The sequence below is a fragment of the Anomalospiza imberbis genome, chromosome 10 (assembly GCF_031753505.1).
Source record: "Anomalospiza imberbis isolate Cuckoo-Finch-1a 21T00152 chromosome 10, ASM3175350v1, whole genome shotgun sequence".
NCBI classification, from domain to species: Eukaryota; Metazoa; Chordata; class Aves; order Passeriformes; family Viduidae; genus Anomalospiza; species Anomalospiza imberbis.
Window position 1 is genome coordinate 4,571,427 of NC_089690.1, and position 17,704 is coordinate 4,589,130.

General features: G+C 47.6%; 1 protein-coding gene across 5 annotated transcripts in view; it reads right to left on the reverse strand.

Moving 5' to 3' along the window:
• Positions 1-17,704, reverse strand: part of TNIK (TRAF2 and NCK interacting kinase) — a 154,383-nt gene that overhangs the window by 117,599 nt on the left and 19,080 nt on the right. For all 5 annotated transcript variants that reach the window (XM_068200291.1, XM_068200290.1, XM_068200289.1 and 2 more), the window contains exon 2: positions 9,642-9,707. In XM_068200291.1, the coding sequence (XP_068056392.1) occupies positions 9,642-9,707 (66 nt within the window). The remainder of the gene's footprint in view (positions 1-9,641; positions 9,708-17,704) is intronic.

The window sequence follows — 17,704 nt, forward strand, 5'->3', positions numbered from 1 at the left end:
AGCAAGCACTGGGCACAGGGAGAGATGGCTGTGGCACCTGACAGGACTCTCTGGGCTGGATCATCACAGCTCGTGCTAACAAAGGCTCAGGTTCCCCCACATCCCTCTCCAGCTACCTGCAGCATTGTCTGCAGCCCAAACTGACCTCCTTCCCAGCCACCTACACACAGGCTGAGATGGGCTGCAGACAAGGGTATGTGAGGATGGAGCTGGGCTCCTAGCCACACACCTCCCTGTGCACATTTCAACACAAGAATTTAAGACACCTAAAGACACACAAAAAAAAGATGAAGACAAAACAAAAAAAATTACACCAATCTGCCATTCTTATGCAAGAAGAGGGAAAAAAATCTCACATCATTTGGAAGCAGGCTGTGTTTGCTTGGCACTTTCCATCTTTAGGTAATCAGTGTAAAGGACTTCCCAGGTAAACCTAGGAATAAATGGCAGATTTCAAGAGAGACACCATTCTCTCTGCAGTGAGCCTTCAAAGCATAACCAGGAGAAGCTGCACAGCTCCAGCTGGCTCCCCGTGGGCATCACTTGCCTCCAAGTCCTCAGGGTCAGCCACAAGTCAAGCTGCATCAAAATCTGGAGTGCCATAAAAAACTGACAAGCAAGAAACGTCTCTGAAGACAAACACCACAGCATTTGCAAATGCTTCAAATCCACAGCCTGGACCAGCGTTTACAGCTTGCTGCTCCTCCCATCCCCTTCTCTAAGCTTTCTAAGAAGTGCCTTCCTTGCTGAGAGTGGCACCTCCAGAGCTGGGAGGAACAAAACACCTCCCAGCTCCAAAACCTATTTTTCAGTGCTTCTCTTGGTTGTTTTCCTCAGCTGACCTAGTAGCAGCTGCTGTACTTGCTCCTCTGGGAATCAGCTTTGCTCCCAGCATTTTGCTTCCAAAATGCTGCTGCAGGGGCACCCAGCCTCCCCATCACCTGCCCCCCAAACCATCCCAGCCTTGCTCTGTTTCTGATTATATCTGGAAAGGGGTAAGGACAGGGATGGGAAAGAAAGACAGGAAAGGAGAAGAGAGGGGGCACTTAGCAAAGGTCACTGCAGAAGTCCACAGCAGGGAGGTCCTGGCCCCCAGCTCCCCGTGCACTGCACCAGGCTCCAATTCACCAGAAGAGCCTGTTACTTCTTAAATACAATATCCAAGCTTACAACTGCAGAAAACAGCAGGTACCAGCTTCTGCTGAGAGCAAGAAGCTCCCCACCGGTGCCTAGCAGCCCGGGGTTCCCATTAGAGGGATATAACCCAACAGCAAATGTTTCTTGTAACCCACCCGAGCCTTAGAGCATCCACACCTCACCCAGCAGCCACAGCCACACCCTTGTGCAATACTGCTGGGAAGATACTACAGTGAGCAGAGCAATGGCAGCTCCAGCAGACTAGAAGCCACCCCTCCCAAAACACTGGTGCTTTCCCACCAATAACCCCAATTCTGAAAGCTGGCTCTTTTCTAAACACCTCCCCCACACTGCACCCCCACCTCTGACTTTCAGTGCGCTCACAAAAGATCTGACAAAAGGCAAGTCTGAGTTCCCAGCCCAGCCATTCCTCTGGGACAGGAGAATGTGGCACTGGACACGGGGCTTGCTCCTATGATCTGAGAAGCAGCTGCTTGCACAGAGCACCTTCTAATGCCCACAGGCCAAGGAGGGGGCTCTCCCTCTGTCCCTGTCCACGCCTGGCACCCACACAAACGGCACTGCAGACCCAACCACCACATTCCCCACGCTTTGCAGCACCGCTGACTTTACTTGGCATCTTCAAAAGCAGCTTTTTTAACCCTAAGACACTGCAGATTTTTTTTTTTTTTTTTTTTTTTTTTTTTTTTTTTTGTCCTGCAAAGCTGTGCAGTATTTACAGAATCAGAGCATCCAGCAATGCAAGGCAGACTGGACAAATGTCACTCCACAGACACACCAGTCTGCTCCTGACCTTCACCCTGCCCTTTCCCTTCACAAACTCAGCAGGGAGGGAAAGGGAACAGAGATTTAAAGGGAGGCAATACAGAAACATTTTTAATCACCTTTTATAACCTGCATTCTCTAGGACTGAAAAAGCACCTTTCCCTTCCATTATTCAGAAAGCAGCAAAGCTAATGTGACATATTGGTGTGTAGGTGTGTGGGGGCTGGTTTCTTGTCGGGGGGGAGGGAGGGCTGAGGGCTCGCTCTGTGTTTCAGAGAAATGAAGCAGCACAAGATGTACCAGTTGCTCTGGTAACAAAGCTTTTGCCTTTTTTTTTTTTTTTTTAATTTAATAAGAATGAAGCATCATTTTAAGCATTTTTCAGTTCAGACTTCCTTGCCTGCATGGCAAAAACAAATCTGCATTTCAGAAACACACACACTCCATTTGAGTCAGCATGGAAAGGACCTTCTCCTCCAGAGCTACTATAACATCGTGGGGAAGCTGATAAATTGAGGCTGCCCGTTTTCCTTCTGATAAGGCTACAGGAGTTATCACACACCAGTACTCCAGCCCAGCCCCTTCCTGCAACCCAAAAAGAGCTGATAAAAGCCCAGCACCACCTGTGAGGTGGTGTCTGTGGAAGCAGTGGAGACCCCAGCCCTGGTGAGCATCCCCACACAGCAGCAGCACCATCCTCTCTGCTGGCACATGGAGCCATCCCAGCGGAAACAATGGCTTAATATTTAACACTGTGCTTGTAATACAGAAGGATTATAAAGCAGCTTGTAAATCTTGTAAATCCATTCCACACTCAGACCATCCCTGACCTTGAAGGTGATGAGCAGCCAGGGCCTGCCCACAAGGGTCTGTGTCTGGATGTGGATGTGAGCATTCCAGCCAACACCAAAACCATCCCAGTGGAAAGAAGAGCCTGGGACAGGGCAGGATGGGCAGACACAAAGTGCTTCCCTGCCTCAGTCCCCTGGAGCAGGCTCTCAGAGCAGCAGCAAGCCATGGGGAAAGCCAAGAATCTTCCCAAACCAGAGGGACCAACCCCTCAATGACCATCAGAGCATGAGGGATGGCTACACACACTCACACCCGTGTGGTTACACTCAGCCTGCCCTGCACCAAAAGCAACCTCTGAAGAGCTTGAAAACATAAAAAAAGACCCAAAGCTGAGGATACAGCACCAGAACCACCAATGCTCAAGTCACGCCCAACCTCGCAACGTCACAGTTCATTTTATAAACATGAAGCTGGGAAAAGAGAAATACTCACAGTGCACCTTCAAATGCAACAGCTGTCTAGGGTTAGAGCTGCTTGTTTAGACTGCAAGATGATGGGGCTCTGAATTCCTTCAGCAGCCTGTGAACGGGGGCACCAGGCACCCTTGGTGTGCTCAGGACCAGCGCCCAGCACGCAGGCCAGGTGTTGGGACAAGGGTGGCTGGCAGCACGACCTGCTCTGCAGGCACTGGTGTGCACACGTTCAGTCTGGCCTCTCAAGCAAGGCACAGCAGTCAGTCTGCAGCTATAAAAGCTCTGTGTGTAAACTACGGCTAATTCTTTACAGCAACAATCCCCAGGAAATATTAATTGTGTGCAGCATGGCAGCTTCTTCCACACGGATAAAGCAACAGTGATTAATTATCGAGCTATTGACCATCAGCCTTTCAGAAAGGAAGACAATAAACCAACCGATGATTAAAAACAATTACTGTCATTCTTCACTCAGGCTAATTATCTGGATTCCTAATAATGACCCAGGAACCTGTAGAGTTTCTGTTCTCATCAGGGCTGATGTAAGGGCCCAGCACTTGATCAGCAGCAGCCAGACTGAGACAGATGTCAGACAAGTTAAACACGGCACAGACTCCACTCTGTTTTCTCATATCTACCCTCAAAAATAAGTTAAAGGAAAAAGGAGTCTTTTAAAAGTCTTTCTCTAGGATATTTACCTGCTACCCCACCAGCCTGCACTGGTGGAATGCCTGGGGACACCAGGAGGAAGGATACCACTGTGCATGGAGTACACAAACAGCATCCAGGAGTGCAGGACATGCATTATCCTTCCTCCTCTGGCATCTGCAAACTCCAAGACAACACTATCAAACACAGGCTTGTGCCTGGGACGTTCCCCCAGGTTTGTCTCAGGAACCACATTGTCCCAGCAGTCCTGCTGCTCCCAGCTCTCCAGCAACAGGTGACTTGGATTTCAAGTATTTTATTCACTTTCTAATACCCACACACCTCAACATCTCCACCTACTAGGTCAAACCTGGGCATTTGCCTCCAGGTGGATTGGGCCTGACTTCTGGCAAATACCAGCTGGGCAATAAGTAAGTTCTAACTAAAGACGGTGGGATGCATTTCTTCAACCTTTTCCTATATGTATTGTACCCCCGACAGATAGACAGACATATTACGACAAAAAGCAATTGCAAAAACCACGTTCTCTTCCAACAGCTGCCTCACTTGGGCTGGCAGAGGACATGGACAGCCTGTGGGCAGCCAGGAACCTGCAGAGGTGCTCCACCTGCCCTGGGGTGGCTCCCAGGGGTGGCTCCCCTGCCCTGCCCCATCACGTGGTGATGCTAAAGGAGCTCCTTGCACGGCCACAGCTGACACGGGTGGCACATGGATCCCACACGCTCGAAGTTAGAGCACAGACTATTGCTGTGTAATAGCTTGGTGATTATATGGCATTTACCAGATAATTAAGCAATCAATAGTTATTGTGCAGTTACAGAGGTGCCTACATACTCTATCTTGTACCCTGTAAAATAAAACCTTGCTGAAGCTATAAATGGAGAGCCGCATCCCCAGGGCACCAGGCAAAGCAGCATCTGGCATTAATGACCACTGTCCTCCTGGCACAGTTGGGAAGAAGCACGTGAATATGTGATCTCAACATAATTTAATTCCATGTTGTAAAATACACAAGATGAGAGGTACAAAGGTTACCATCTGATCTATTTCCTGGATTTTTTTTTTCTCACTACTGTGAAGGTTTACATCAAAATCCTTCCTGGCTGACACCATCCATGGGCCACTGTGTGAATGGCCATGGCTAAGCCCATAGAAACACTGGGGGATTGCTCTGGTTTTCCACTTACTCAGTGCACAGTAAGCAGCCCACTGCATGTGTCTCCAAGCTTTCCACCCATCTATTTCTGAGTAGCCCAGTGTCCTTTTCCTTTGAACCCATCTATTTATTGGTGCTGGACACCCCACTGCTTGTGGTCCTGATCTATCCAGGCAATCTAAGCACACACAGTATTTTAAGGAGCATTTGTTTGCTCTCATGCAGAGTAGAAATAAACAGTAATAATAATATTCTGGGACATAAAAGCAGCATTTGCTCACAGTTTAGATAATGCTCTGAAGGGTCCTAGTGAGTTTTGTGTTTAGAGTTGCTTTCAGCCATCAGCTAAAAACCAGTGAGGCAAAGGCTTAATTCCCCAAGTCCAACTCATTGTATTCCCGACAGTCATTTCCTTAAACACCTATAACAAAAATAAAATCCAAGGACACAAAAATTCACTACTGCAACAATGTCTGGCACAGAAGCTAGCAAGTTCTCAGTCTTTCATCAAAACCAGTTTACAATCTGTAACATTAGATGCAGGATTATTAGAAAATAAAGAAAAGCTTCCGATTCAATTAGAGAGATAAATCATCACCAGTGCAGTCCCTCATTAAAATAAAAATCGAGCTATTCACAAGAGATTGTTAAGCAGCGAACAAGGAATGTTATTTCTCTCTGCATTCTTCCAAAGTGAAGAGCTTGTGGCTGGGGTTAGAGAAGTGAGAGCAGAGCGGGTCGCTGCCGAGGGCTCCTGCAGTGCCCAGGTGTCACTGGGATATGGCCAGAGCTGGGAAGAACCAAAGGGATATTTTAACCTGCTGTTCTGAGCAAAGGAGGACCTTTACTTGAAAATACAGAGGTCAAACAGAACCCGAGGCCTTTGCCTCAAGCACAAGGCTCAGAAAACAAGGCTTTGATTCACAGAAGCACTGTGAACCACCTGAAAGGCATCTTCAAACCATGCCCCAGAAAGCAGGATCAAAGCAGCAGCAGCTGCATCCCGATGCACACGCTCTGGCAGTGGGTGCCCTCCTTCTGGGAGCTCTCAGGGTGCACCAGGCTTGGCCAACACAACTCTCCCCCTACGAGCAAGGAGAAGGCATGTGCTGTGCCAGGGGCTCCCCAGCCTCTCCAACGCAGCAGATGCTGAGGCTGGCTCCATGAATCCCTGCTCTCTGAGGGCTCCTGTTACTGTGGTACTCCCAGACACTTCTCAAGGCTCCTCAACCTGCTGGGCTGTGAGATCATTCAGCTGTAAGAATGTGAAAACTCAGGGCACCGGGAATATTGCTCTGGGGTGTCCTGACCCCCAGGGGAGCACTGACTTTGACCCTCATTCATGGAGAAAGTTTCCTAGACCTCAAGATAAATTAGAAACCACAAAACTGTGAAATAGATTGTAGAGGGTAGTTTAGTATGTCACATGGGTGAGAAATTTAGGTTATAGGATTTTTAGTATGTTATAGATGGATTCAAGATGGAGGGTATAGGGTTTCGACTTCATTTTTCTTCCTTCCTCTTCCTTCTTCTTGGGTTTAGGTTGTATCCTGTAATTGGGTAGAAAAATCCGCAATGCAGGTCTTAAGGGGTCAGTTATTGGGTTAGAAAGGAAAATAATTTAGGTGTCACTTCTTAATTGGGTAGTTTAGTTTTTGATTAGACTTAAAAGGCCTTGCAGCATGAGGTTGTTAGCCATTTTTGTGCTGTTTTTCCTGCACACAGAGTCTGGTGCAGACAGTGTGCTGAAGTTTTGATAAGATAACAATAAACAGAAACTGAAGACTGAAAAAGTCCAATGCATCTCTCGTTCCTGACACAGAACTGCTCCAGGAGACTTTCCCCTGCCAGGGGAGCCCCCAGGGAGTTGCCCAACTTGGGGCCCACAAACTCATATAAGAACATAACCATGCCCTTTATCCCATGGCATCAATGGGAAGTTTGCACCTTGCACATTTTCCCCCCAGGTCCTGGGCAGGCCAGCTGCTTATCACCAAGACACCTGTAGTCTCCAGCACAAACATGGCCATGCAGCAGTGTCAAGACATTGCTGCTATATCAGATTTTCTAGGGGAAACATCAAGACTGCAGCACACAGACATAAAACATCATCCACTGCCTGGAAAAAAACATCTCACTTCTGCCTCTTTCCAACAGCAAAGTTGCTTTTCTTACTTCAGAGAGGGACCAGCCATGAGAAGGGGGGGTGATGCTCACCAGGTGACTGCTCCTGGCTGAGAGCACAGGGGTTGCACCTGCAGAGCTCGGGCTGGCAGGCAGCACCAGAATCCAAAAACAGAACCAGAGGCACACACAGCCTCTAGGAGGGCAGCAATGGTGCACCTCAGGTAACACAGCACAGAGGGGTAGGTCACCAGCCCTGCAGGGATTTAACGGATTTGTAGATGTGGCATTTGCACATGGTGGGCTTGGCAATGCTGGGTTATTGTCTGGACTCAACCTTAAAGATCTTTTCAAAACTAAATGATTCTGTGAACAGTCCAGCCCTGCCTGAGAGGGGTTTGAAAATGGCAGTGGAACAGCCATCTAATTACAGAGGACGCTGCTCCTAGGTATGGATCACTTCTAAGGGCTGATTTAGAATGGAGCCAGAAGGTCTGTGTATCTTGAAAGTTGATCCATTTGTTTTGCTGCAAGAGATAAATACAGCGGTGGTATCTGGAGAAAAAGAATCCCAGAGATCTTATTTCCACAGTGGGTTTTAGGGTGGGACACCATAAACAGTTATGTATGTTTTATATCAAAGTCTCCTTTTGTTTATAGAGCGTGTGCTACTCCAGGACTGCAGTTTAAGAGAGCTGTGAAGTCAGGCTTAGCCTGAGCTCATACCTCAATACTTACTAATTTGGTTTGGACAGCAACGTTTTCCCCTCCACCCCCGTCACCATCCCGTCTGGCACCGGCACCACGTGAATCACACCGAGGACAATCCAGTTACTCCAGCACGTTAAAAACAGTTAGGAGGAGGATTTTCCCCTCGTACAGCACGGGAAAAAGGAACACAGAAACATTCAGCCTACACTTGGGACATTTCTGGGTGTTTTTTTTCCCCTTTGAGGTAACACACAGAAAGAATTGAACCCAGCAAGAGGAAACCCGATCAGCTGAGCCACACAACCAGCAGCACCAGCTTATTTCCCCTTTTTGCTCTCCACAAAATCACGACGCTTTGAAAAGGCCATTACAGGCACATAGTTTCCATGGATTGTTAGAAATATGAACCAGTTAAAATTAGGTCACCTTCCACTGTTATTTTAGCACCTGAGAAGAAAAACAGTTCAGAAGGGAGCACATGGTGGGAAAACAATGAATACCACAGGGGAAGGCTCCCTGGAATATAACCTTGATAAGAACAGCTTTGGGGTGGGCCGGTTTTTCCTTTGTTTTTGTTATTTTTTTAAAAAAAAGTCTGTTTCAGTTCAAAAATTCACACATCTAAAACTCCAGAAGTTCCAGTTCATCTTCAGTTCACTTCAATCCCTTGATCCTTCTACTGACAGGATTAGTCTACAGCAGCAGGAGGATGGGGGAATCTTGGCTTTTTGAACACCATTCACTTCAGCAGGGGCAGCTCACTGTCTTTTAGAGCATGACAAGCAAAAGCTGTGCCTCCAAAACCACAGAGTAGGAGCACATGAGTGTATTCTTTTCTATAGTCAAAATGAAACATGGGCATGACGGGTAAACAGGATCTCTGTGTGCCCACACATGCATGAGTACACGTGTACACAGCACTTGTGCCCACACATACAGGAGTTTCTTGGAGAATGAGGCCCAGAGGAGGTACTGACTCCCAGCAGAACCATAAAAGTTGGCAAATTCCTCATGCAACCATGACAAGAAACATCTCCCCACCACATATAAACACAGATAACCCCAGACTTAGAAATAATTCAATCCCACCCCAAGTGCACAAGAATAGTCCATAAAAAGACCTCACCAAGATAACAAAATCTGAACATTCCCCAAGCTAAGAAGTGTTTGGGACAGATGATATAATACAGCAGAGGGGCATTTTAAATATTCTTGTAAAGAAGTTCATGCTTTTAAAATCCTGCTCTCCACAATCCTTTCACTATTCTCATCTGGATTGCTGCTCCAAGATGTTTAGAAAAATTTAAAGCAATCCTACTGACTGTAACAGGCACTTTAATAAAAACATTTTAATACTGTTTTTAATCCTGTATCAGGTCCCTGCCAGTGGAAAGGATGGCAGCCAGCCTGTGTTCAAGCAGAGCACTGGACTGTAGCAAACTCATTTGGCAGCCTATTGCAGCCATAAACTCAGCTCTTAGACAAGATCGAGATTTAGCTATTAAAGCACAGACTTCTCACTCCCTCCTCATCATCTAATCAATAAAAAGCAACTGGGGGAAAGGGGGAAAAAAAAAGCAATCCATTTTCTTGTGACAGTTTCAGAACTAATGTGAATTGCTTATTTTAAGAGCTTTGTGTGCTACTTGCACACAAGACCAAAAAGGTCAGAGTTCAGCAAGGCTTCTTGTCAGGTTTGAAATGGTCAAAGCCTAGTCAAGGTGATGTGCTGGGATGCTCCATGTTCAACACACAGCCAAGGCAAACAGGATCACTTCAGCTGGAACTCTTACCTTATAGACCTGCCCGTAGGTACCATTGCCAACGAGCTCTACCAATTCAAAGATTCCTGCAGGATCCTAGGAGAAAAGAAAAAGAATATTAAATAAGCAATATTTATCGACTTCTGAAAAAATCAACGTTTGATGGAAGATCAGCGTTTCTCTGACAAGGGCTTTGAGTGGTTTAACGTTTTCAGGCAGACCAGGGATGGGAATTACAGGGACAATGAGCAGAAGCGTGGCACTGTGCAGGTGACAGCCCTGTGTGGACGGCCCCAGCACTGTGGGCAGCCCAGAGCTGCCCATCTCCAGCACCTGGGCTGGGAGATGTTAGCAGGTGCCTGTGAGCAAGCATCCACCCATTTGACTGCCATCTGCTCGATCTATGAACACTCAGTTCATGCTTTAAATGCAACAGCAAACATTTGCTATTAGAAGTTAGATTTTCTTATGCATCAGCTTTGGAATAAAACAAGCTAACTGGCAGGATGCCATTCTGGGGCTCAAAGCAGGGGTTTCCAGGTCTATTCCTGAGGTCAGCAGCACTAGTGTTACTTGGTCTAAACGCCAGTTCTGGTTTGGTGCATCCTGGCTGTTGACATTCTGGTTTGTCAGTTGACATGAGCAGATCCAAGGCAATGCTGTATGAGGACACAACACCTTGTCAAGTGGCAACAAAGCGTAAAACTCTGTCCCCAGACCTCCCTGCACTTGGCATGCGCCCAGCCAGGGGAAGTGCAGTCACACACACACGTGCACCCACCAGCACAGTCCAAAGACAATACGAGCAGTGAGGTACGAGGGAGGGTGGGGAAAGAAAGAAGGAATAACCAGTGCTGCTATTTTCTCTTCTTGGTGGGTTTTCCCCTTCCAGAAGCTTTATTCATACTCCCCTGCTCCTCCTCCTTTTCCTGTACTCACCACTCCAATTTTGGAGAGTACAGTCCCCCTGGAAGCTGGCAAATGTGGAGGCATCCTGACATCCCTGGGATCTGTGTGTCCCTAAGCCCACCCAGCCAAGGGGCAACCTTGTCTCCCACACCACCACCCATCCTCATCCTCCCTTCTGGGCTTTCAGTCACTTGAGCTGCTGGATGACTTGGCATCCCAGTGAGCCCAGGGATACCAGCTCCCAGGGACACCTCCGTGGGAGGATCAGCCAGCAGCACTCCTGAGGAGAGAGGAGATGGACACCCACCACCCCGTGACGGGCACAGAGGTTTCATTCACTACAAAGCTGCATGAACTCAATATGCTTGTGGGTTCAAAAGTCAAACACTGGATCTTTGTGAGAAGCTGAGAAGCAAAGTTCATCCAGTAACAGTGCCACAAAATTAATCTGAGTCCTGACGTGGCTGGGGCAGCTTTCCACCCAGCCAGGAACACGTGCTGCCATGCAGTGGCGAGGGTTTGGCACAGCTCCGTGACAGGGTGACAGCAACCCCTCTGATCATTCAGAAATGCCACATCCCCCTTCTGCCTGTTCCTCCATCATGCATGAGCAGCTTCCTCAGGCTGCCTGGGAAGCCCTGGGGTACTCCAGGGTGGGAAGCCCACTCAGGCTTCAGCAGGACAATCTGCAGCAAAGGGCAGGGAAGCTGTGCTGGAGGAGACCAGTGAGGACACGTCTGCCCTGGTGCAAACACACCTGCAGCCAGACACTTGGGCTGGACACAGGTGAAGCTGCAGCACAACAGGTTTCCAGCATGCAGCATCTCAGCTGGCTGTGGATAGCCTGTGGGTTTTGCTGCCTTGGTACCAGGCAGGGAAATGCCAGGAATGGATGGGAAAGGGAACTGACACTGGGTTTCTACACTGGGTGAGGAGGTGGGGGAGGGGGAAACATGGCAGCAGCTGCTGTTTATTTTTTGAGTTTCTTTCCTAAGGGTTGCTCTCTGCAGTGCTGACACAACTCTGAAAGAGGCTTTTCCAGTGCTACAAGTATATCTATTTTTGAATATTCACTAGGAGATTAAGGCATAAGAAAGCCGTGCCTAGGGCATATGCTTAGGAGGCTTGGAGAAACATCCAGGGATGCAGCTGGCCATTTCTGATAAAAAGAACTCCTTTTTGTAATATGTTTTCCAACCTCTTTCTACAAATCTTAAAACTCAAGAGCACCCCACCCCACCTCCCAGGTTCACTGCTCTTACATGTACAAACGTCACATTTGTGGCTCCAACAGGTTTGCCTGAGTCCATCCATCACTTGTTTGTGATGCCAGTCCCACACCTGCCTCTGCTGTCACTGTGCCCAGGGCAGCTCTGTGCCAGCCAGGGGCAGCTCTGTGCCAGCAGGGCTTTCCCCCATGGCTCCTATCACCCACACCTTCCGCTCCTGACATCCCATGCTGGCTCCCACCAGCCAGGCAGTTTCTCTGCTGCAGCGTCCCCTCTCCATCCTGTTTTCTCCCTGTGTTTTTCCAGAAGCATTGCCAAGGTAACTGGGCATCTCTCAGCACAGCCAGGAGTGACTCTGCTCCCCTGACTGCTGACACAGGCAGCTCCACCTCAGCACAGCCAACACGCTGGGAGCACCAGCACTGTCAGGGAACACAGGGGGCTGGACCTCTCCTCCCAGACCCACTGCCCTCCTCAGCCTGCCCTCTGCCCATGCAGCAGGCAGTCAAAGGGAAAAGCTTCTCCCCAAGAGCCGCTATTAGAACCCAGGAATAATATGATATTAATGGCCTTTCCAGAAAACACACAGCAAAGGATGGTGCGGGCAAGGGAAAAAAAGCCCTGCTTCCCACTGGCCTCCCCTGGACCAATTCATGTACAGAGAAGAGATTTGCATCTCAATGGCTGCTAGGGAATAGGCTGTCCCTGGTACCAGGGGCACATCCTGCACATCCCACAAAGCCCCTGCTGAGATGCTACCAGAGCAGCTCGGGCAGGCTGGAGTGGGCAGCGAGGGAGAAAAATAGAGAGGCACACAGCATGCATGATGTTAGCCAGGGGAAGAAGAAATCCACCCTGCAGAGCCCCAACCAGGACCAATCCAGGCCAAGCAGGGAATAATCTCAGACCAAATATAGCCTGTGCTGCAGATCAGGGCTCACAGCAGCGCTGGGCTGCACTTGGCTGGGGGTGGCTGCAAAGCTCATCCCACACGGCTGCTTCCAGCCTGGCATCTACCTCCTTCTGCTGGTGCCCTCTCCTCGATCCAGGAGGGACACACAGGTGATCAGGCTGCTGCAGCCTGCTCTTCCCACACCCCAGATTGCCTTCACAAGAACTACTGTACCTCGTGTAACTGAAAACAGCTGCACTGAATAACAATCCCACAAATAAACGGAAAAAATGAGGTGAGCTGTTAGTTTAGGCAAAGAAGGGGCATTGTTTAAAACAAGGGGGAGACAGACAGCATTTAAAACAAACCCACAAATAATTTTCAGCTCTATGTTAGCTTCACTTTAACTAGAAAAGGATTTGTACAGCTGTAGTAGCACCAGGACTTTGCCAAGATCCCTTAAACTAAGGTAAGGTCCCTCCCTTCTCCCTGCTACTCACAACTTGTGCCAGAGGATGCAGGAGCAAACTCAGGCTCTCCATAAAGTATGCTCTCCATAAAGCAGCAAAACACTCAAGAGGACTTTTCATCTACCCATGGGATGGGAAATGTTTCACAGAGTAGCACCTGCAGCAAGGGTTGTGCAGACCCAGTGCTCCTCCAGGCAGATTGGGTTGGGACCTGCCTGGACCTGCCTCTTGTGCCAGGATATGACCATGCTGCCACAGGTAAAGCCAGGACAAGCTCAAATTCAAGTGGGAAATTGTTATGTTTCTACTAATCTCTCAAGAAAATCAGTGGTGCTAACGTTTCAGTGGCTAAAACTGGTCCGAGACACAGAAAAAGGCAGAGGCATCATCCTTTCCAGCAATATCATGGGTAAGGAAAAAATAGTCCACTTTATTTCAATAAACTGTATTTGAAACTTGTGCATTATCAGAAAAGGGACTTCTGTGTGTGGATGATAAAGCAGGATATATTCAAATTTCAGTAACAAAACAGGCCTCCCTTTTGAAGACTTATCAGCATGGAGCACACAGTGGGGCTGGCAGGCTCCTGGTTAAAACTGCTCCTTCCCATCTGCCTAACCCAGACCCACAGAACTAAAGCTGAAAGATGTCCTTACCCACACCACAATGTCTCAACAAGTCCAAAGCACAAAAGAGCCAACACTTTGCTTGAGAGGAGACTGTTCAGAGAGCAATATCCACACCCACTAAGTCACCTAAGGGCCAAGGGCTGCAGGTGTGTGTCACTGTTGGCTGTGGTGAACAGAACACAAGTGCTGTTAGTGAGCAGAACACAAGTTAGCCATCTTTACATACTGCCATGCAGGTGTCCATAAACACGAGAAATATTTATACACAGCCTGTACACCAAATCTGCTTGTTTTCCTTGAAGGAGAATCATTTTTCTCCCTTCTAGCCCACACAAAAGGGATGTAACAGGAAGGGTTACATGAGGAGACAGTGGAAAGATGCTCAGGAGAGGGGAACCCAGGGGCACACCAATTAAACCACGATTGCCGTGGATGCACAGGAGGGGAAATCAGAGATTGGAGCCTCTGTAATCATTGTGCACTTAGTCCTCCAGTTCTAGCAGCTAATGACAACTTCCAGCCAAAAACCATGGAGCTACCCAGTCATTAAGCAAATGTTACAACCCTAGAGAAGGAAAAAGCACTGTGTAACCAGAGGCAGCACAGTTACGGGTCAGTAACAGAGGAGTGTCCCCAGGCACGAATCAGCTAAAGCAGCTCTGTGGCATGAGAAGTTTTTTTCATCTCCATCAAGATATAAAGCCTGTGCAACTAATGCTCCCAAGCATCAGGATATTATGAGCCTCTGCCTTACATCTCCATAATAAAACAGCCTCAACAGGAGATCCCACAAAAACTAAAGCAGGCTTACAAAGCCATTTACTCATCACCCTCAACACGAGATCCAGAGAGCTTTGTCTGTGTCTAGGTGCCTCTGCCTAGACAAGTCCTGGCAGTCACGAGAAGAAATTTTGGCACTGGGAAGCAGCTGAGGGTCATTCTTCCCAAAAAGCTGGCTCTTGTAAACTAATGGCAATGCCACAGCGCCCAGACAGCCTAGGAAAGCCATAATCCCAGCTGGCATCACACACTTGGCATGGCAGCACTGTCAACCCAAATGGCTGTCTTGAGGTGTCAACTGCCTGGAGAAAGTTGGGTTTTCCAACCCTACCAAGCTCCAACCAGAAGTGAAAGATCATTGATTCAGAACGTTAGAACGGTTTCGCAAGGAATGCAGGAGAGAGAGAAAAGCCTTTCAGCAGTAGAGTTAAATAGGTAAAACTGTCATCAGGGTAACATTCTGATTATGCAATGCATCACTGCAAGGAATGAGTACAAGGATGAAGCCTTTCGTTCTCACACTATGCACCTGCCCAGATTTCATTTCCCCAAGGCCAAATGCTGGCTGGGCCATACTCTGTGAAGCCATCTCTCATGTTAGCAGGAAGCTTTAGAAACTCTGTAAGCAGCCATAAATCTCCTAGGCATCAGGACCCGAGTAACCTCAAGCTCTACAAAGTCCCCTGCTATTCCTTCTGAAGGGGCATCAGTTCACTCCACTTGCAGCACTTTCTGCACTGGCTTCTACAGCAGGAATTGAAGCACTTGTGCAGTGTGACAAAACAAGATCACCTTGGGGAAGTTACCCCAAATGACACGCAGTTCACAGAAAAATAGAGGAGTTTGAAGAGCACTTGAAGACGCAGCTGCTTTTTAGTAATCAGCTGGCTGTCTCCATCTCCAAGGCACTTCTAGTTAACAGCCCTGTAAGTAATATGAAGATGGACTGCATAAGCCAGGAGAGGATTGTTAATATAGCTGCAGACAGCACCAAACAAAGCAGGAAGGCAGAGGCCAAGGCAACAAAATACTGAGTCACTGGGAACTTTCTAAAAAAGAAGTTGGGGACATAACTTTTTCAAGTTTCAATCACACAGACATAGCCCTAAGGCTGCCCATTAATTAAAGCAGTGCTAAAAACCTCAAAAGGCTGCACAGGTATTTTTGAGATAAAAGCCAAGCAATGAAGCAGAACCATGCTGGACTACTGGATGTTACTCAGCCCTCACAGGGATTGTTTAATCTCACGCCTTCTCCTGCTAGCTTTGGTACCCTCCCCTCCTTCGCCCACCCATCCAGAGACTCACAAAACAAGCTATCATCAATGCCATCTACCACTGCACCTCCTGCCTACTCAAGCAATACAAGCTGCTCTACTTGGAAGAGTAATAATGAACTCCCCAAGGGCTTTGTTTTCATTTTGGAGAAGCAGTTTGTCCTCCCTCACCCCCAAACACTCAGCTCCGTAACTTAAAAGAATATGTTAGTCAAGAAACAGCATTACTACGCAGCGTAAGAAAAACTGCTCTCAAGGCTAAGCTATTAACAGAAGAAAAATTTCTCACCTGGACAGCTGAGAAGTCTGTTTAAAAATCTATTTGAACCACTTCGCTGCAGCATCTCACCAGGAGATGCTCTTCTAGGCCCTACTGAGGGCCACATCTGTGCTCTGTCCATTCCCCCTTTCTGAACCATAAATCCACTCTCCCAAGTCTTCAACACTCTCCTCTCCAGCTTCTCACTGCAATAAAGCTCCAGCCACCATGTGAGCATCTCTTTCCCTTCCAGAATGTTAAGACCTGCCAATAGTTGGCAGCAGCAAAATTAAATAAGAACTAATCACCACATTGGGCTTTTCAGTCAATAAAACTGTATTACTTCTTCAACTATTACCTGTTCAATTTAGGATGTAAGTGTAGATTTGTAGTCCCCAGCCAGCAAAGGAATAGCCAGCACCAGTGCTTAGGGAAGAAAAATACAAAATCCCCTATGCACATAGACAGTTCATTCCCACTTGGTTCTGCAGAAGCCAAGACACTGAAGCTACAATGAACTGAGTATTCCAGATTTCCTGCTCACAGACTCAAACTTGCACACATAAAATTAGAGTTCTTCTGACCTAGTTTCTCCTTTCTAGCATGTCAAACGAAAAAGCAGCCATTCTGTACCCTCTCCACAAATATGGAATGTGGGAGCTCTAAGCCTGTAAGGAACACACATTCTGACCTGGAAAAAAATGGCTTTCTCCAACCAAAATGATGCAGCTCTAGCACTGCAAATGGTGGATCCCACAGACCAAGATGCACGAGGGATACCAGGAGAGGACAACAATGCCATATATAAAATAAACCTTCCTCCAACATTGCATGTCAAAGCAGTCCAAGCCAAGGAAAAGCCACCCACAAGCTACACATTTACATTAATAAAACAAGGGTCCAAGCCTCCTTCCCACTCCTTCAAAATAGGTGAGTTCAACTCTCCTGATGTCATTCAAGCAAAAGGCAGCGAGTTTTGACTTGAGGCTAATGAAAATGAACATGTGGCCTCCGTGAGTCTCAGCACAGTAAGAAAATGTTGAGATATTCAATAACCCTCAAGACAACACAATTGTACTTATTCTTCATTTGAAGTTAGTTTCCCTCCAAAGCAGCCATTCCTCTCACCCTTTTAAAGCTCTACAGCACATTCCACAGATCACCAGGACAAAGTCCATGAATTGTTTGCAGCCGTATGACAAGCCCACCTTCCAGATCACAGCAGACTGGTCATCTAGAAGAGCCAGAAGCCAATCAGACCAGAAGCATCAGCAAAAGCACAACTGCTAAGTGAACCCCAAGGTTTTCAATGCCTTGCTAGATGAATGCAGCCTCAGCGCCATCAACCCCTTCAACATATGCCTAATTCAAGCACACAACTTCAACAAGGCAATATATAAAAGGCTTGGCTGAGCTCAGTGTCTCTAAAAAGCTGCAGTGCCAATTATAAATCACATCTATAGCCCCCAGAAGATCTAAAGTCACTACCGGTATTGTACCACACTTCTTCAGATGCAGACATCAATTAGAGCACAGCAGCTGGACACTCTCCTCACTGGAAGTCATTCATCTAGTTTCAGACCAACAAGATATTATTCCTAAATGTTTAGATCTCACCCCTCTGAGAAAGAGAGTTTCAACCTTGGCCA